Below are 21,721 nucleotides of genomic sequence, written 5' to 3'. Positions count from 1 at the left end.
TCACAGGACTTTTCTTAGTTACTTTTCTATTGCTATGAAGAGACACAATGGCCGAGGCCCCTTATAGAAGAGTTTATTAGGGCTCCCAGTTTAGAGGGCGAATCCATGCCTGTCATTGTGGGGAGCATGACTAGTTTGTGTAGCCAGTTACAGATCTAGGTTCAGTGAGAGTCCTTGTCTCAAAAAGGAAAAGACAGCTAATGCCTTTGTTTGCATTCTATTGCTGTGATAAACACCATGACCAAAAGCAACTTACGGAAGAAAGAATTTATATCACTTTCTAGCTGAGAGTAGTCACATCAGGAACCTGGCAGCAGGAATTGAAGTAGACACATTACTAAGTCTGCTTTCTTGTCTGTACCCCAGGAGCACTTGCCTGCAGTTGTATTTTCTCAGTTGAGATTCCCTCTTCCCAGATGACTCTAGTTTGTGTCGTGTTGACAAGAAACTAATCAGTGCAGAGAACAATTGAGGAAGACACCAGATGTTGACCTCTGCCCTCAACACATGCCTGGATCTGTGTACCTGCTGTGGTGGTTTGATAAGAATGGCTCCCGTAAATTCATATATTTGCTTGCTCAGTCATCAGGGAATGGTAGTATTTGAAACAGATTAGGAGGTTTGGCCTTTTTGGAGGAAGTATGTCACTCTGGGTGTGCTTTTAAAAGCTAGTATTATTCATCAAATACATTGTCAGGGAAAGCCTGTCATATTTTGATTGAGTTAATATTCTGCAGAAGAAGAGTATTATGAGATTCTAAATAGGAGTAAGATCATAAAGGTTTAAAAGGAAAACAACCTACTTCAAGAAAATTTCAGTATACTGTAAGATAGCATGTTGAAAGAGTAAATCCTAAAGTTTACAAACGATTTTATCTTTGATCCACTTTGCTTATAATAGTGCTCTCTGATTTCAAATTTGCTGTCTAAAGTTTGACATAAACGTAGTTGTAGCTTATGTGCTCAGTTTCTTTGTAAATCATGTGTGACACAGTCCATGTATTCACATGTTCATAAGTTTTCATTAGTGATTACTAAATGGCAAATACTGCTCTAAGTACTTGGGAGACAGTAGCAAACAAAATGACCAAAATTACTATGTTTCTATTTTGGCAGTCACAGTTCATACATGACAAGAAAACAACTAGACTTTCACTGTGGTTAGCAGATGGGGGAAGGTTCAATAGATATGCTTTAAATCATGATAGAAAAACTACATGGAAAATACTAATTTTTCAACTTGGTTCTTTTGTTGATTCGATTTAAAAATACTTGTTAAGAACTCTAGAATTCTGAGAAACAATGTCTCAAAAACAGTTAAGATAATATTAATAATTAAGAACATGATCATGTTTTACTTTGTAATAATTTAGTGTTTTATAGTTTATATAATATCAGTCTTGATTCAACTATAGTAATTTAATATCTTGGATATTTTGAATACTGGTTTATCAAATCCAGTGTTATTTCTATAAAATTTGATTGTTAAAATCATATCTTTGAATATTGTGATACTTTATAGTATAATTGCAAGTAAAATGTTTCAGCCTATTTTGTTATCCCTTGTTGCTTAAATTATTCTTTTTTTGAAAGTTTTGTTTTGCTGTTTATTATAGTAGTCTAGGGAAATATAAAGTTGTACTTTTTTGTTTGTGTATTTGCATATCTATCTAATCTCCTAATATCTTGAAAATAGCTGGGGTATGTAATAGTTTCAGCATGTGATATGATGAAATTTTTCAGTGGTATATAAGTTGTTATAGCAAAGTATTAGTAACTCACATGTTTTAGCTTCAGTTTTTAATGAATTATTAAATTGAATCCATTGCTTAAGCGGCCAGACTAGAATTTTATGTTAATCAGAAGTCCCAGAGTCTCTGCAGTGTTTCTATATATGTGGAAAAGTAGACCTCACTGATTCTTCACCTGGGTTAGAATGTAGTCCAGAAGTAGAGTTATGCAAGGGGAATTCCGAGTGTTTTTGAGAAAATTCCAAGAAAGAAAGATGAGTCTTGTGACTTCAGTTTCTTTAAAAACACAAAATTCTTGGATTATATTTTGATGTCCCTCCCAGGTATAGTGGAGAGGAATGAGTTTACTTCAGGTTATTGATTACAACAGGTTATTGTTATTTGTTTATGTGCTTTTATGGAAAACCATATTTTTTGCCACATGCAGCTTGTCCTTGTGATTTTACACTTGTGTGATTCTTCTTAACTCTCAGTATAAATTGTCTGATGCTCTGAATAAAGTTGACTATTGGATGAGACTGCAGTCTACCTCATTCATTGGTTCCTTTCTCCCAAGTCCCCCCCTCCCCACCTCTAGGGTGGTAAACAACTAGAACCATTAGACAGACTCTAGTTTTTATGTGAGTGATATATGGGGATAGTTGAGATTTAGAGGCACAGAAATTTTTTTTTTTTTTTTTTTTTGGTTTTTCGAGACAGGGTTTCTCTGTGGCTTTGGAGCCTGTCCTGGAACTAGCTCTTGTAGACCAGGTTGGTCTCGAACTCACAGAGATCCTCCTGCCTCTGCCTCACCAGTGCTGGGATTAAAGGCGTGCGCCACCACCGCCCGGCTTAGAGGCACAGAATTTTGAGAAAGGGAGAAGATAAAGCAGTAGGGCTCAACAACAGCAAACAGTATCCCTGGCAGAATTAACACTGTTACTAAAGTAGCAGACAAGACATTAAATAGCCCTTGGGATTAGTGCTTTTTGAATTTTGCTTTCAAATAATGGTCAGTATATTTCCTCCTCCTCTCATTCTATGTTTTAGTAAAAACCAGAATAAATGAGGTTTCTAGGACATTCTGGAGAGAATTTCTTCTCTTTGAGTTTTTCTTCATTTAAAATCAATAAAAAAATTAAGGTTCAAAAGTAGAAAAATTAATAGTAGCCCTAAACTCTGATTTTTGCAATCTCTTTTCTTTAGCTTTTCTATTTAATCTTTTTGATAATTTGATTTGTGGTCATGTGTTCCATATATACATACATACATATATATAGTTTTGTTCTTTGATACTTGACTGTTAAAATATGGAGCAGCGGGCTGCGTCCCCGGCACCCGGCCGCCCGCATGGCTAGCTTATGCCCTGAAATAATTACACGGAAACTATTCTTTTATACATTGCTTGGCCCATTAGCTCCAGCCTCTTATTGGCTAGCTCTTACATATTGATCTAACCCATTTCTAATATTCTGTGTAGTACCACGAGCTGGCTTACCAGGAAAGATCTTAGCCTGCGCCTGTCTGGAGTGCGAGAATCATGGTGACTCACTGACTCGGCTTCTTTCTCCCAGCATTCTGTTCTGTCTACTCCGCCTACCTAATTTTCTGTCCTATAAGGGGCAAGCAGTTTTCTTTATTAATTAACCAATGAAAGCAACAGATAAATACAAGACCCACCTCCATCACTTGACTTTTCTTTCATAACTTTAGAGTTACCCAGTCACTTTATGTTACATTTTTCATATATGCTCTTTGGGGGAAGAAGATAATTTTATTTCTAAGAGAATTCTAAGCATACTGATTGAGAAATGAACTTTGGCAGGGAGTGGTTCAAGACAGTGTTTCTCTGTAGCTTTGGAGTCTATCCTGGAACTGGCTCTGTAGACCAGGCTGGCCTTGAACTCACAGAGGCAACTGCCTCTGTCTCTCGAGTACTGCAATTAAAGGCATGTGCCACCACCGCCTGGCAAGAAATAAACATTTGGAGTTTAAAATGCACAGACACCTTAAGAGTTTAACTGGTGTTAGCTTTCTTTGGAATTTTTAAACTTTTATTTGTTCATATAGAAAAATTGATTTCACTGAGACATTTTTATACATGTATATAATATGCTTACATCATATCCAACCCAGTAATTATTAGTGCTTTAAATATAATTGAAAAAGTAAAGTCTGGCTTTATCCATTTGAATCTTTTGATGTTTGGCATGGTTGCCAACTTGTTGATGGCTGTGATAACCTATGTTTCTCTAAAATTCAAGTCAGTTTGAGAATATATCCTAAAAAATAACAGTTTGCAAGTTAAATAGTGAGATGGAGAGATGAGAATTTGTAGAAATGATTTCACTCATGCTGAGAATTTGTTTTTGTTTTAGATAATGAGCACCTTAGCCTGAAATACATAGCCGAATTGTTTTTGGCTAATTTTTCAAAGATAAAATCTTTTAATCCCTATATGAGTTATTACATAACAATTCAAGAAAGAATGATTGTGATAGAATTAGACTTCCAGGCTTAGAGTGAACTATGTCAGGTAGAACGCTAATGTGTGTGGTTGACTTAATGTACCAAATTTAGCCAAACTGTCTTTAAGCCAGGCTCCTGGTCAAACAATTATCATGGTGTTTTCTGGGACTCCATGAATGTCAATTTACATTGTTTTCTATATCTTAAACAACTTAGCCCATTTCTTACTCTTTCCACAGCATGTAGAGTCCACAAAGCACAAGACTGGAGAACTTCCTCCTTGCCTCATCAGGAAGATCTTTTTGTTAATTAAGAGTCCACCACAGGATACCAGAGAGACTAATTTGTCTGAAGCATCATGTGTTGAAACAACAGAATCCTTTTTTCCTGTGTGGCTAACTAGAACCAGAGTACAATGTTTCCATTTCTTTGAGCTCCAGGAAGACAGAGAACGGAGTTGAAACTCTGAAAATGCGGCCATGGACTGGTTCCTGGCGTTGGATTATGCTCATTCTTTTTGCCTGGGGGACCTTGTTGTTTTATATAGGTGGTCATTTGGTTCGAGATAATGACCACCCTGATCATTCTAGCAGAGAACTCTCCAAGATTCTTGCAAAGCTGGAACGCTTAAAACAACAAAATGAAGACTTGAGGAGGATGGCGGAGTCTCTCCGGTAGGTTTGAAATACTGAAGGATTTGATGTAATACTGTGCTTGACTTTTAGGTATAGGGCCTCATTCTGCTGTTGAAAAATAACAATTTCTACTATCTGTCCTTGCATAATTTTAAGTATGTTAGCAGGCTTTTAAAAAGTGTAGGTGATATCTATATGGTTAATGTAGAAAAGGCTACAAATCTTATTTTGCATATCAATCAGTATATAAAAACTGTGGTATTTATATGCTTAATGTATCATTTACAATTATGTTAAGCCTATTGAACACAAGCTATGTGATTCAAATTAGTGCATATTAATATTTTATTCTGTGGACTACAACAAAGACATAAGTTTTGAAAGGCTTAGTTACTCTTAATTAAGCTTTTACGATGAATAGCAAAAATTCATTGTTAGATAGAACAGTGTGTCTGGAACATGGGTAATTATTATCATTCCATCTAGTCTACTAAAGATTGTGACACAGTTGTTCAAAGACATCAGTTGTTTGGAAAGCCAAAGTCTGATTTAAATGGAAAACATAAACAGTGATATCTATTTATACATGTCTTTAACTCACAGCCACTAGGTTTACAAGTTGTTTGACAAGCTTTGCTTCTCTTCACATCTAAGAATGATCATGTGTACAGTGCTTACTGTCACCTTAAAAAGCTGCAGGGCTAGAAAAGAAGATATGAAAACTTTTGCATTAGAGGTGATAATTGGCACTACCAGCAAGTGGTATTGAGATATAGTTGAATTATACATTACTTTTTGAGAAACATAATTCATGAATTGAAAGTGGAGCATTAGAGACGATGCCTCCCGGTTCTCCCATTCTGCCATTTGCATCCATTGCATTTCACATTGCTCTCAGAACTCAGGTGCTTCACAGAGTATCCTCTGTAACTCATCATCGGGTTTCTTTTAATAGCCTATGGAAGATAATGTTGAATATTAAATATTTACAAAAACAAGTGAAGCCACATCGTTGGCTTGATGATGGTAAATGCTGTCACAGTAGGATTATTCATCAAGGAATTCAGTGGTCAGTGATAAGATAATGGACGGTAATTTCTTGAATTGAATCATTTTATTGGAGGTTCACGAAGGAGGGTATCGGAAGTTGTGGTCTTTGCACTGAAGTTTGTATGTGATTCATTATTCTTGATTTAGCCATTACTAATAATAACTGTCATTTGTTGGGTATTTGTCATATGCCAGGTACTGTGCCATAGACAGATTACTGAATTTTAGGATATCTTTATGAGATTCTAGTACTATTTTCAATCATTTACAGATGAAGAATCATAAGGGATGTTAAGTAATTTAATTTGCCCAAGTTACACTTTTAACAAATGGTAGAACCTTCTTTGAATTCTGGCAGTATAGCTACACAGCCTGAAGTCTTATCTTCCTAAGCTGGAAACAGAAAAAGCAGTGACCCAGAAAATCTTAATTAAAAGTCTCAGGAGAGACTTCTCTTCCAGAGAAGATTTTTTTCTTTTTATAATTTAGGCTCCTAAATAATCACTGATTTTTTTCCATGTTCCATTGTTTGTACTGATATTTCTGTTTCCTTTTTTCTTATACAGAGGGTATCTTGTTTTTGCTATAGGAAGGAAAATGTGCTATTAATACAAGTTGTTCCTCAACAAAATATAATAAAAAGCAATCATAGTCTCTTTTAATACTCATTTTTATTATTTGAAAATTATATGTATATATGTCTTTCTGTGTGTGAATTTGTCCTCATGAGCACCATGAAGTGTAGAAGAGGGCATCAGATCCCCTTGAACTAGAAGTGCAGGCAGTTGTGAGCCATCTGATATCTTTGCTGGGAACTTAAAGGCAAGATCAGAACCTGTTCTTAAGTCTAAGCCATCTCTCTAATCCCTCATAGGGTCTCAAGCCCCTTTCGTTATTTTTGTACATTGAAATTAAATTTCTAACAACTGCGTTAAAATGTAGAAATGGCCATTAAGTACTTAATAAATGTAAATACAATCTAGAAACAGACTAAACAGAAGAGCACAATTTTGTAAATAAGCATATGAACTCAGTATTAAATACATAGTTATTTTCCCTCCTTGGGGAAGTAAGTCTTCCCAGACTTTTCTTTATACTTTCCTGGTAAGGCTGTTTGTATACCATCCTCAGGGATTTCATTTTAAATTTAAAGCCAGAACATGAACAATGGAGTTGCTTTATGGCATTCAGACATTTTTCCTTATAATAATTCAGCTAATATTTTGTGCTCAGTTTGATATCTATTTTTTATAGTAAGACATATATTCATAAGCCAGAAGACTGAGTATTGGTTCAGGTAAATCTAATAGTAGGTAATTTCTTTTGAAATAAAGGCATATAAATTGGAGTTATAAAAAGCAAATCAAAGCCTTGAAATGGCAATTTTTAAGATTCAGGACAATAATTTTAAAAACACTTAGCTAACTTGCCAGTTACAATTTTTAGTTTTTTGATACTTTGATAAATTTAGATGAAAATTAAGTACCATCTCTTTGAAGGCTATAAAGGTACACATACCTTCCTTACAGTAAAATTTATTACTTTCAGTATACAGGTCTGTGGTTTTTGGCAAGTGGTCACAGTTATGCAATCATCACCATCTTTCCAGAATTCTATTGCTTCTTTTAGTTAAATTCTGTCCCTGTCTCCTAACTGTGACTCCTGCTCAATATGTTTGTTTTTCTAGAGTATCATAAAATGAAATCATGAAGTAGATAGCCTTACGGGTCTGACATCTTCATTTGGCATAATGTTGGAGATTCATCAATATTTTATGTATATTTTTCTTATTTCCAAGTAAATGTTTTTTATTCCTTTTTAGTGTTGAGTTATATGTATCACAGTTTGGGGTTTTATTTTTTGAAAAATAATTTTTTATCTATTGAAGATCATTAGATAGTTGCTACTTTTTAACAATTGCAAACAAAGTCAATATTAATATTTGCCCTATAAGTTTCTATGTGACATAAGGGTCTGTTTTCTTCTTATGACATAAAAGTTCTTTTTTATTTTCTAAATAATTGGCATGGGATTGCTGGATTGCTGGGGCTAGAGAGATGGTTCATTTCGTTATTTCCTCACATTATTTGAACTTGAGTTTAGGTCCCCAAGGAAAGATGAGCACAGCAGTATGTGCCCAGCACTGGGATGGGTGAGGATGGAGCATAAAGACAGGTGGATCCCCGAAGCTTATTGGCCAGCCAGGCAAGGTGAATTTATGAGCCCCAGGTTCAGTGAGAGACTGTTTTGTAATTTGTCTTTCTTTGGATCACCAGTCCCCAAATAATGGCACAGAGTCTTATTAATTATGAAAACGTGGCCTTATCTTAGACTTGTTCACACCTAGCTCTTATAACTTAAATTAACCCATTTTTGTTAATTTATTTTCCGCCACATGGCTCTTTACCTCTCTTCCATTCTGTACGTCCCATTCCATCAATGTCTTGCTGGCTTAATTCTGTGTGCCTCAGATTCTTCCCAAGTTCCTCTCTCTCCCTGGAAGTCCACCTGTTCTCTCCTGCCTAGCTATTGGCTATCCAGCTCTTTAGTAAACCAACCCGAAGGCACCTTAGGCAGTGACCATCTTCATAGTGTAGAAAAAAGTTATCCCTCAGGCTGTTTCATTAAGGTCAGAGAGTGATGGAAGAAGGCATCTGATGTTGACCTCTGGCCTCTACAGACATGCACCCACCCACATTACCATCTCCCCCACTCATTAAACACCAATATTCTAACTCCTCTCATCCTTGTTAGTGCTTGCTATTGGCAGTCATTTTGTGCCGTCCTCTAAAACTGGTATGTAATATCATCTCATTGAGGTTTCAGTGTTCGTTTCTGTAATTAAGGATGTTGAACATTGTTTTATGTATTTACATGCCACTTTCATTTTTTTGGTAAAGTATTATTTGAGTCTATGGGCAATTTTTTTTTTTTTTTTTTTGGTGTATGTGTTAGGTGGTGGAGGGGAGGTATATGTGTGCATATAATGTTTACTGTAGGTAGAACATGTGCCCGTGGAGGTGTGTGGAGGCTAAGAGGGACATCTGGTGTCCTGTTTTATCATTTGTCTATCTTTTCTTTCAGGGACAGAGGCTCACATTGGCCAGTAAGCCTAAGCTAGTATCCAACAATCCCAGGTGATCTTTCTGTCTCTATCACTGGTGCTACAGGCATGTGTAGACTCACACCTGGCCTGACTTTTTATGTATGTTCTAGTATCTGAACTCAGCTTTTAGTGAGCTGTCTATCCAGCTCTATTGCCTACCTTTAAAATAGGGCTATTTATTATTTTTTAAACACTGGAGTTTTAAACATACAAATATGTATAAGCAATATTATATATGTCTATATTATACATACTATAGTATAGGAAGATAAGGCCTATAAGGCTGAGAGATGAACCAACCTGGATTCTGCCTGAAGGCCTAGCAACAGGCATTGTCAGAGTTCCTGATCGTGCTTAGCCAATGAGGTGTGACAATGCAATGTCAACAGATCAGAACACAGCCTGGGTCCTAGGAGAAGAATATATAAGGCTTTCCCCGTTACTGAATAAATGAGGCTGCTGTTTGCCTTTTACCTGACTCCTGGTGTCTGTGCCATTAATGCTGTGCCTTCTCACCCTCCTCCCCTGAGGGAGCCGTTAGGACCCAGCAACAATATAGTATAATACAAATAGTATAACCAAAAAATATCACAGCTTAAAACAACAATTTACTCTTGATTTTTTTTTTTTTTTTTAATTTAGGATGGTTTCAGGCTAGTTCTGTAGTTATGTATAAGGTTATGGCTGCACACATCTTTGACTCTTGGTTAGGCAATCCAAGATGATTTACCTGTTTAGCTAAAATCTTGTTCCATTTTGTGTTTCTTCTCTATCCAGGTAGCACAAGTTTTAGATATAGTAGAGTTAGAAGACTCTCAACTCTATATTTTTATGTTCTGTAGTTTTTCTGTCATATTTTTCTGTCATTTGCTTTCTCTTTTATTGATTTCTACTTTTAGTTTGATAATTTCTTTCTTACACTTTCTTTGGGGTTTATTTTGCTGTTCTAAGCCTTCTTACAAAGTTATATCACTGATGTAAAAGCTTCTTTTGTAATACAGATTGGATGCCCCTTATTTGAAATCTTTGGGACCAGAAACTGTTATAGATTTGTACTTTAAAAAAAAATATTTTCATAAATTTTACCAGCTGAATATCCTGATCCAAGAGTATGAAATCTGAAATACTTTGAAATCTGAAACTTTTAGAGTGATAAATCGTTCAGAAGTTTTAGATTTTGTTGTATTTTGTATTTCACATTTTAGATTAGGAATGTTCAACCTGTATATACCTGAAACTTCATTTTAAATTAATTTGTGTTCTACATTTTTGACAATGTCAACTTCTCTTTGTCATCCAATAAAAATATTTTTGAATTTTGTTGCAATATGTTAGCACCATATCTTCTTTGTGTATTATTTTATGTAATTTGCATATTGGGCTCTGTTATTTATCTTTATTATTAATTAATTAACATATTTATTTTTCAACAAAGTAAAACCATATTCTGTATTATTTTAGTTTGAAGTTTATGTTGTGGCTTAGTTAGTGACTTTTGCTGGTGATCACGTAAGAAAAACCTATAGTCTGCTGTTATTGGCTCTCATCTTCCATAGCATGTTGTTTGTTTGCTAGGTTTCGTCAATTATGCTGATCAGGTTTTCTGAGTTTATGCAGATGTAAAATATTTAAAAACCCATTTGTTGTCTAAGAACAAGTTATTCTTGTTACCTATGTCTTTTCATTTGTGGTTTTTTCTTTCATCTTATCAAACTGTTTAGTTTGTTGAATACTTACTCAGGACTGTCTTGTTTTCTGTGCATTAGCCCCTTATCACAGGTTTCTTGTTTTACCTGTAAAGTTAATTTATTTAATATTAATATGCTTATGTCAGGTTGCTTTTGGCTAGGATTTGTATGTGTTTGGTTAGTGTTTTTAACCTTAATTGTCATGTGCCCTTATATTCATGCACAAATTTAAATATTTAAAGTGTTTCTGTTAAAAATAGGAAAGCATCATGTCTTTTTTCCCTCAGACTGACAACCTCTACCTTACTGAATTATTTCAGCCATTTATATTAAAGCTGTTACCAGGTTTACGTCTTTTATCTTGCTAAATTTCTTCCCTATTTATCTCATCTCCTTCCTTTTTTGTCTTGAATTATGTAGTTTTTTGTTACTCTGTTTTTCACAGTAAGTTATATCAACTTAAAAAGATATTTTGACTGCATGTATGTCTGTGCGTCATGTGTGAACCTGGTCTTGGCCAGAAGGTGTCATGTTCTCTGAAACTGGTATTATGGATGGTCCTGGGCTGCTAGAAGGTGCTGGGAATCAAATCCCAGGTCCTTTGGAAGAGCAGCCGCTGCTCTGAACCACTGAGTCGTCTCTTCAGCCAAGTTCTACCAACTTTTAACGGTTATCAGTGGTAAGAGTGCTTGTATCTCCAGCACCTGTGAAAATATATGCATTGTTATGTGGGCTTATCACTTCAGCCTTGTGTGGCAGAGACAGGAGGATTCCAAGAGCTCACCGAGGGAGGAAACCGCCTAGCCAAACAGAGAGACCCTGTCTCAAGGGAATAAAGGTGCAAGGGGAGTGAGTCATTGATGCCTGATGTCTATCACGGGCATACATCTGCATGTTCATATGCATGTATCACACACATATGCAACACACATATCACAATACAATAAACTGCAATCTTTTTCATTATCATTTATCTTTGGTATTTTTGCCTTGCTCTGGAAGTCGTAAAAAATCTTGTAATTTTCAAACTTTTAAAATCTCATTATTTTGGATGCCTTTGTTGTAGTATGTTATAGACTGTTATTTTATTACCTTTAGAAACACCATATCAAAACACATTATATACATGTATGAAATTCTCAAACAGTTAAAAAAAATCCTTACAATTGGCCACATGGTTTTCCCTTCATTTACTATTTCTTCCTATAGTTTAGGTTTTGATTAGTTTCCCTCAGCTTGAAGTGTATCTTCTAGTATTTTTTTTTTATGATGCATGTTTTAAAGGACAATACATTATTTCAGATTTTCTCATTTTTAAAGTTTCATTTTTGGAAGATACTTTTTAAGAAAAAGTATAGAATTTGGCAATAGTTTTTTTAATAGCATTCTGCATATTTTATACTTAAAAATAGTTTATATAAGACTAGAGTGTCTTATTATTCCTAAGGGAAAAGACCTCCCTTCCTGAGAACATTTCTGTGGGCTTATTTCAGTTGAGATTTCTAACCATCATCATACTTTGTTGAGGATTCTGCAGTCATCACAGTGAATTCTTTTTTTTTGGCTGCATTTGCCTTTTTCTTTTTGTCTTTGATGTTAATCAGTGACTGTGATGTGCCTAGGTACAACGTGATTTGCTTTTATCCAGCTTGAAGTTTGCTGAACTTCTTAAATATGGGAGCTGATGTCTTTAAAATTCAATTTTAAAAATTTCAGTATGACTCCTGAACTGTGCTTTCACATTTCTCCTCTTAGAACTGGAAATGCAGGTATTGGAAAGCTTCTTTGTACAGTGTTATATGCTTCTTATGCATCTTTGCTAACTTAATTCCTCTTTCCTGTTTATGTATTTTCTAAGTTATCTTCCAGCTTCTCTTTGCATTCTGCTGTTAAGCAAATTTATATATTTGGTTGATATTTTTATTCTACAATATCTAGTTGATTTTCTTGGAAATTTCAAATTTCTTTGGAAATTCTTATTTTTTAAAGTTTGTCTTTGGTGCTGGAGAGATTGATTACTGGGTGAGAGAATTGACTATTCTTTCTAAGGGTCCAAGCTCAATTCCTAGCACCTACATGGTAGCTTACAGCCTTCTGTGTCTCTGGTTCCAAGGATACCATGCCCTCTCCTGGCCTCTCTGGGCACCAGGTACACATGCAGGCAAACATACAAGTAAAACACTCATATACAAAATAATAATTAATACAAAGTATCCACAATATTCTGAATGTTTTCTAGATCCCTTTTAATTAAGTTCTGTCATCTTTTCCTTTTGCCTTTTTGCATATCTGTTTTTAGTCATATGCCAGTAATTGCTTATAAAAATACCTTGAAGGCTATAGGTTCTTTCCCTTGTTGAAAATATGTTATTTCTGGGCTTTTCTTCTTTAACTTTTAAAAATGATGTTTTATTTTTTGTGCATATGTGTGTGTGTGTGTGTGTGTGTAGGTATGGATAGTCCAGTACTTTCATGTGGAGATCAGAGGACAATTTGTGGAAACTGGTTCTTTCTTTCACCATGTGGAACTTGGTGATCCTCTTGGTGATCAAACTTTGTTGTTGGATTTGGTAACAGATATTTTTATTCTGTGAACCAGGCTGTAGAGTTTTGAGTGTTAATTTTTAGTTTCTTGTCCTAACTAAATTTGACATGAGGCCTGACATAGAAATGAGCTGAAATTAATTTGTATGTAAAATGTAATAATCTATCTTTACTAAAGCCATATAAATATTTTATAATGCTAAGTTTACTAGTACATAGAAACAGTACATTGTTTACAATTATTTTCATAGTAGAGCTGCAACTGATAATAATTTTTTGAGCTTTTCTCAATGTCTTTGTGCTATATTTCATCCACTGGGTGCTGAGTTACAGTAGGAAATGATGCAAGAACCCATGTTAGATTCTTCTTTTATCTCTAGCATTGTGATTACTTTTAACATTTGTTACAGTAGGAATGGCAAGACAAAACAGTAGCTATTAATGTATTGCTTTGTATTTTAAGCAGAGGCTGCTCATTTGTTTCCTGAATGCTCAGACTCAAATAATCACACAGAAAGTATATTAATTACAACACTGCTTGGCCAGTAGTTCAGACGTTTTCCTAGCTAACTCTTATATTTTAAATTAACCCGTTTTTATTAATCTGTGTATCACCATGAGGCTGTGGTCTACCAGTAAAGTTTTATCGCATCTTTCTCCTTTGGCAGCTGCATGGCGTCTCTCTGACTCTGCCTACTCTCTGTATTTCCTGCCTGGCTTTACTCTGCTAAGCCATTGGCCAAAACAGCCTTATCCATTAACCAATAAAAGCAGCACTTAACCAGAAGGACATCCCCAGCATCTCCCCTTTTCTGTCTAAATAAAAAGGAAGATTTTAACTTTAACATAGTAAAATTATATGTAACAAAGCAGTTATCAAGCAAGAATTACAGTTTCACAATATTTAGTCCATTTACATTTGGCAAATTAAGGAAAATGATATCCTATCTTTGTGAGTCTAAAGTTTTATTATCTAATTTATCCTTTATCATAACTGAGGAAAACTATAATTGTACCTATCTGTCTTCAGCTCTTCAAAGACCCCAGAAAGATATATTACGTAAGTAAACAGGAAGTACATTGTAAGCAATTTCCAAAGTTCTAGAATTGACAGAGACATCTCGCTGCCAGGACAGTACCCAAAGTTCTTCTGTAATGCTGGGGCATCCATCTTCAGCCTACTGGCCCATAGTATCTGGTAGACTCCCATAAAGCAGGAAATTTGAAAGGCTGTTTCGCCTATATTGGAAGGTTGCCAGTCACTTTCTTCTGTGCCCTGCAGAATGTCTGGCAGACTCTTTTCATGAAGCAGGAAGCCCAAAGAATCATCTCACCTTCTTTAGACAAGTTCAGTAGTCATTTCTGTGGGTCCTGCCTGTCCAGTTCATACAACATACCATCAAGCAGTCTAGGCAAGAGCAGTTTCTTGCCCAAATGGCTACTCTTGTCACATTGAAAGCAAATTCTCTAACAAGTTTCTTCAATGCCCATTAACCTCTCTGAATTAATTGGTGCTGCCTGCCAGAAACAAACATGTCTCACTTTTGAGATAAGTCTAAGTTCTTAAAACATTTTAAATGCCATATTCTGTAAGTCTTTGAAGTGTTGAAGATTAACTATATAACTGAAATATATGTCTATATATCTGAAAAACCTACCTAACGTGACTACAAGTTTGATATTACAGAAGACTGTTTATTAATCTGTATGTAACTAAACATTAAAACCACATTAGCCTGGAAGGAATCCACAGATTCTCATCCTTTGTGGAAACAAAAGCAGAACCTTTTTTTCCGAAGCAACATATACTTAGACCCAAAATTTGAAGTCAAGATACTTTTATGTTGGTTTAACTTAGTAGCCCTCAGAAACAAATATTTCTCTGCAGTCAAAAATTTCAAAGAAAACACAATAATAATCATAATCCAGACTCTCTGTGTATTTTCCGTCTTTAAGTGGCTTATTTTTCTTTACTCCTTTTATTTATGACTACCTGTACTCTTTTATATTACTTTTGCTGTCTCTTTAAAGACTTCTTTCTTTTTATAACTGTCTATACTCTTTTTCCTCTCTCTCCCAAGCCTACATACATTTTTTTTTACTACACTGTGTCTTGTTTAGAGGTCTTTTATATCTGAATCTGTTCTATTGTGTTTATGAAATCCTTTTCTGACAAGGAGCATTTTAAAATGGTAAGCAGTGTGTTGCAGCAGCCCTGGATGCTTACTCCCTTATATCAGGTGACATCTTAAGTACTATGTAAGCTTATTCAATTCCGTAACAGACCTTTGAGTAAGTATATTTCCATTTTGTAGAACTAGCCAGGAAAATACAATAAAGTAGTTGGATAAGTTGTTGTCTGAAGTTTGTAGAGTTGTGGGTTCTAGATGTGGAGTTCAAACTCAGGCATTTTGGTTTTATTTTTAATCATTTTGCTATTATAACTCTAGGAGTAACTTGTATATCACAGAAAATTCTTCAACACTTCTCCAGTACTTATTCTTCTTAGTTTGTATGGATATGGCAGGCCAGATCATATGCTATAATGAGCTTTGTCTCTGTACCAGACTCCTTAACTCCCCATTTATCAATAGACAGATTTAACAGAAGTGGAAGAGCATTGCAAAATGATAGAGTAATTATATGAAGACATATTGAGCCTTTACAGATGTATTCTTGTCAACAGTATCTAATACATGAGGTGAACTATTTCTGAAGCAAAGAGAAGTAGATTCTGCTATGATAGCTAAAAATTTTATCACCCTCTTATAGTAATAGATAAAGCAGACAAAAAATCAGTAAGGATATATTTGACATGGGCAACACTGCCAGTCAGATGGACCTAGATATTTGCCATGAACACATTCTCACTCTGATGTGTACCCTGTTATTTGGACCAGAGTATATTTTTTTTATTGTTTTTATTGAGTTATATATTTTTCTCCGCTTCCCTCCCTTTCTCTCCCCTCTTCTCCTCTTCTCTCCCATGGTCCCCATGCTCCCAAATTACCCAGGAGATCTTCTCTTTTTCTACTTTCCATATAGATTAGATTCATGTATGTCTCTCTTAGAGTCCTCTTGTTGTCTAGGTTCTCTGGGATTGTGAATTGTATACTGGTTTTTCTTTGCTTTATGTCTGAAAGCCACTTATGAGTGAGTACAAAAGATAATTGTCTTTCTGGGTCTGGGTTACCTCACTAAATATGATGTTTTTTTAGATCCATCCTTTTGCCCTTCAAATTTCAAGATGTCATTATTTTTTTCTGCTCTGTAGTACTCCATTGCGTAAATGTACCACATTTTCCTTATTAATTTTTCGGTCAAGGGGCATTTAGGTTGTTTCCAGGTTCTAACTATGAACATAGTTGAGCACATGTCCTTGTGGTACACTTGAGCATCCTTTGGGTATATACCCAAAAGTGGTCTTTCTGGGTCGTGAGATAGGTTATTTTCTAATTTTCTGATATCCAAAGGGGCTGTACCAGTTTGCACTCCCATCAGCAATGCAGGAGTGTTCCCTTTATCCCACATCCTCTCCAGCATAAGTTGTCATCAGTGTTCATGATCTTGGACATTCTTACAAGTATAAGATGGAATCTCAGAGTTGTTTTGATTTGCATTTCTGAATCATAGTATATTTTAAAGGCTCCTTTAAATGGCCTTGCTCTAAGAAGTAGGGAAGTCTGTATTTGGAATTGTACATTGTGAAGTGTGGGCTCCAGAAACTTCTACTTATTTATAGGATCAGCTGGAAGTCTCTTCTGCAGAGAAAAATTCTTTTTTCTTTCCATTTTCACACTCTGTTCACTTCTCACACCCAACAAAGATGGTTCAGTAGAAGTGAGCTAGGTGGATGACTATGTATGTCCAAGGCTGCAAACTTATTAGGAGAGAAGTTTACCCTTGCTATTTTGTCTGACATATGCTCTTATTCCTTCATTTGTCCACCTGGAGATGTGATAGTTCAAGAGCGGTTTGATGAGACTTTATTTAACTCACTATACTCAGGGAATATTTCAATTTGTCTTTAGTTTCACTTATTTTGTATTGTGTTGGTTTTTGCGTATAATCTTATTATTTATATTTAGTTTTTATATATGAGTTTTCAATTTAGTGGAGATGAGTGCAGAAAGCCCAGGTCATGTTTATGAAGTGACAAATTGATTATTGGTTCACTTGGAAGCATCTATTTTGATGAATGCTTAATAATTTAGTTCAAAATATAGGTAAAAATGCAAGTGGAACTAATTCCCAAACACAAGTAAATACAGCTTTCATATGAGTAATTAATTTCAGTTCCTTTCTCCCTAGGAATCCGTGTAGTAACTGCCTTGCTAAAGATAGTGGTGTTTCTTTTTCCATTTTTAAAAAATTGCTTGGTTTTCATAGGAGTTGGCAATCTGTCTAGTGGGGCAAATCCAGATCCTCTATCCCTTTTGTTTTTGATGACTTTCAGGCTAAGAATGGTTTTTCATTTTTCAGTTGTTGGGGAGCGGGGAACGAATTCAGAGGATAATTTTAGGTTATGTAGCAACGAGACCTAAACTGTTTATTATCTGAACATTTATAGAAAAAGTTTTCTAGCTGGAAGTTTGTGTGAATCAGATGTTCTTACTATTAGCTCATGCCTCTTTCAGTCTTTGAATTATTATGCATATTACATGTGAGTAAAGACAGGCTGTGAAATGAAAATCTAGTTGCTGATATTATTCTCATCAAGCTCTTGCCAATTTTGCTCTAAGTCTTTATGAAATTCTTCCATAGCTCAGATTTCTTTTGCTTTTTAATTTGTTCAAACATTCTCTGTGTTCTCTTTCCCAGTATCCATTAGAGAGCTGTTGTGTTGAGAACTGAAATGGTGCTTGGGGAAGGAGATCTGCCATGTTTACAAAGAATCAGGGACAGTAGATTCCTGTAGATATTTGCATTTAATAAATATCTTTACTGAGACAGAATAATGAAATAGAAGTATATGGGCTTTCTTCCCTGTAATTTAACTCTGTGAACCATATTCTATGAATTTAACCTTTTTTAGCTGATGCTTTTACATATGGGAATTGTAGTTGCCTACCCTTAGTTTTATTTAGAATACAGAGATTTAAGTTATTGTCACTACCTAGGAAAGCCTCTTGTGAAAGATGTCATTTTTGGAGAAAGCTGTCACATGAGTAAAAGTACAATGACATTATAACTGAATTAAGAAAAATAAATAAATTCAGTGTTGGCATTTTTCTTCTGTATACAAATGCCACTTAGACAAAGTACATTTTTGATAAATTTTTAAATGTATGAAGATTTAGCTTAGGACTACAATAACATTCTTTTTAAAATATATGAATACATTTTATATAATATATACTTATATATGAAATATGTGTATTATCTATATATATATATATTATATCTTGATTGGTTTTAAAACTCAGAGTCCAATTAATGTTATGTGTATATGGATATGGGACCATCCAAGGACAGCCTACCAGCAGCCACACACCCCGCTGAAGAAAAATGATACCCATTTTTTTTGGAGCTATGAACTTCTAGTAGCTTCTCAGCTTGGGGTGGAGCCTTGTGAGCAGGCCACCCCCACCCCATATATGCTGCTGTGTGGATTCTCTTAATCTTGTGTTGGTAGTCATAGCTGCTCCATGCGTGCATTAGCTTTATCATGTCACAGAAGAATGCATTTCACATCCTCCCTCCTCATCCTCTGTGACGTCATGATTGGGGATTGTTACAGATGCAACCCATCTTTTAGGAAGCCCACAGTATGGATCTGATGCGCATGTATAGCTTGAGAATCTACTTTTCTAATGTGTAGTACTTTGATGTTCATATTACCGTGTTGGTAAATTTGTAACACACACACACAGACACCCCCACACACACACACACACACACAGAGAGAGAGAGAGAGAGAGAGAGAGAGAGAGAGATATCTTTGGGATTTACCAGAGTTTGTTACAGGCTCTGTAGTGCACCAATGAAATAAATATTTATGTACATCTCCTGCTTATGTGGGGCATCATGTGTTGTGGGGAAGAAAGGTTCAGTTCAGAAGAGTTTCTGTGGGCCTAAGAATGAAATGCAGTGAACAGAGTGCATGCCAGCGTGGGTGAGACCTTGGACCAGAAGAAAACAAGACATGAATCCAAAGTATTTATTTGACACGTTCTATTTTATTCATAAGATATTTCTGGTTTTATGACATTTACCTTAACTATGCAGCCTTAGTTTTTCACAGCAAGAGCTATGAAAGAAAAATGTAGACTGCTGCTGTTGATGTTTATGTCAAGGAACACAAGCCAAGTTTTGTAATCTAGAAATGTAATTTTAGGTTTCTCATCCTAGCTTTGCTTTGTAATTAATAATTTTATCAAATCTGTTTTCATAGTTATTTTGTATATAATATGTGACATTGGATTTTTACTAGAGACCAATTGCTTTTTTCCTTTTTTATTCTACCTTTGGTCTCCAGCTTTGGGTGCCACTATTAGAAAATCAGCAAGAAGATATTTATGACTTTTCTAACAGCATTTTTGCATATAAATTGTAGTTAAAGATGTAGATTGACAGCTAAACAGACTTTATTTTCTTAGTTTGGGTAGGATACAGCTTACTTTTTCTTGTTATATCTGACTGAAACTGTTAGAATCTTGTTTCCTTAATTCATAGTTTTGAATTTTCCATTGATGATATAGAAAATAGGACAGTGTGCTTGACTGTACTGTCACATAAAGATTCATCTGGAAAGGAGCATGCATGTTAGCATGGTAAGATAGACTAGCTTTTTTCTCCTGCCCACCTTTTGAGCTCTGGAACTACAGCTGGGCCGTCATGCTTACCTAACACTTATGAGCAAATGGAGCCTGAACTTGCACAGCAAGCACTTTATCCTCTGAGCTTTCTCCCTAGCCACTCCTAAAGTGGTTATTTTTTTTATTTTTATTTTTTATTTTTTGTTTAAATTGGAAAGTTTATTTGTTCAGTCCACCAAATAGGATGCAAGCACTGTCAGGACAAATACACAGAAACAATGCAGATCAACATCAAACAGTAATTTAGTTTAAATGAAAGGAAATCTCTTTAATGTTATGACAACATACTCCCAAGAATCTCTTCTTCAGTTAGTATACATTTCAATAAAATAAAGGGTAATGAATTAAGTGGAAGTCAGCTTGTGAAATCTTAAAAATAAAACTCTGACTCTATTAATCCATGCCAGTTAAACAGTGTAACTAAATTTCCAAGTGCAGAGGAGATGAAGCAGTCAGTGACCCTTTTTGTTTAACCAGCCAAAGAGAATGCTTCCTAGGACACAGCAGGCAGATTGATCTAGAACACAGTGTAGTAAGTTCATCTCAAATTGTGCTAAACGCTCATCATTAGTATGGCACATTTGGTCCATGATGTAGTTTAATGTCAAGACATACCACAATTTGTTACAGAAACACATAGATAACTGTTGTTTTTAAATATATATATATTTTAAAAGCCAGGTATACTTCCACATACAAAGAAAGGTCTTGGGGAGGAATTTATAGGAAGTAGTCTGGGGTACGCCAGGTCACATGAGGCTCTCCACAACGAGGTGCTGGGTCAAACTGAAGAAAAGAATATTTTAAAGTGTCATCTAATTCCATGATAGCAGTCTGATTTTCACAGCGGTAGCAGTAATTGGGCGCACTAAAAATGGTAACCACATTCCGATCATGGCACCAATTATAACCTTCCATTATTTTTTTTTAATAATGATCTTTAAGACCCAAACTTTCTCTGAGAATTCTTTCTTGGTCCTTTCATCCAGATAAGGTACAATTTCCCTGTGTTCTCTGAGCACTTACCATTTATTCTTGCCATTATACACACTTACCACAATGTGTTAACTTTATTTATGCATTTGTCTCTTGAACTGAATCTTGTCAGTGTGCCAAAGGCTCTAACCAGAACCTGATACCTTTAATAAAAACCATGAAATGACTGAAGCTTGAATGAACGAGCCCGATTTATTTGGGGATTCTTTGTTTCTGCTTATAGATTATTCACACATTTCTAACTGATGACTATCATTTTAGACACGGTTCTCTGTGCCTTTTATGTCTTAGTTCTTACACATTACCTAGCTCAGTAGTTTTATTGTTGCATGAATAAACTGGATTTAGGACTATATTTTGCATTGGTCTTAGTAAGCATCTGTACCTCTAGATTAGTCACTGTAGTATTAAAATTTAAGGTCCCTAGATGTGATCTTTTTGTTTGTTTTGAATTTAAGGATTCGTTGCTCTGTCTTTTCCAACCCTTCAGTCAAAGTTCACTAAAGGGTTTCAGAGACTATTTTAAGGATGTAAATGAAAAGAATCCATTTGCTCTGAAATATCAAGAAATAAACAACAAATGGTGATTTCTCTAGTAAGAAGGCAAAATTGAAAAGGGGTTTTGTTTGCATTCTTGAAAATGATAGGCCATGTTAAGAGTGATGAAATATTTTTCAGATTATGC

At 35.2% G+C, this 21,721-nt stretch overlaps 1 protein-coding gene across 3 annotated transcripts in view; it reads left to right on the top strand.

Moving 5' to 3' along the window:
* Fut8 (fucosyltransferase 8) overlaps positions 1-21,721 on the top strand; it is a 236,883-nt gene that overhangs the window by 110,424 nt on the left and 104,738 nt on the right. For all 3 annotated transcript variants that reach the window (XM_057782923.1, XM_057782921.1, XM_057782922.1), the window contains one exon: positions 4,439-4,873. In XM_057782923.1, coding sequence (XP_057638906.1) covers positions 4,671-4,873 — 203 coding nt within the window. In that variant the 5' untranslated portion in view covers positions 4,439-4,670. The remainder of the gene's footprint in view (positions 1-4,438; positions 4,874-21,721) is intronic.

The sequence above is a fragment of the Chionomys nivalis genome, chromosome 10 (genome assembly GCF_950005125.1).
Source record: "Chionomys nivalis chromosome 10, mChiNiv1.1, whole genome shotgun sequence".
Lineage (NCBI taxonomy): Eukaryota > Metazoa > Chordata > Mammalia > Rodentia > Cricetidae > Chionomys > Chionomys nivalis.
This window is presented reverse-complemented; position numbering and strand designations above follow the sequence as displayed.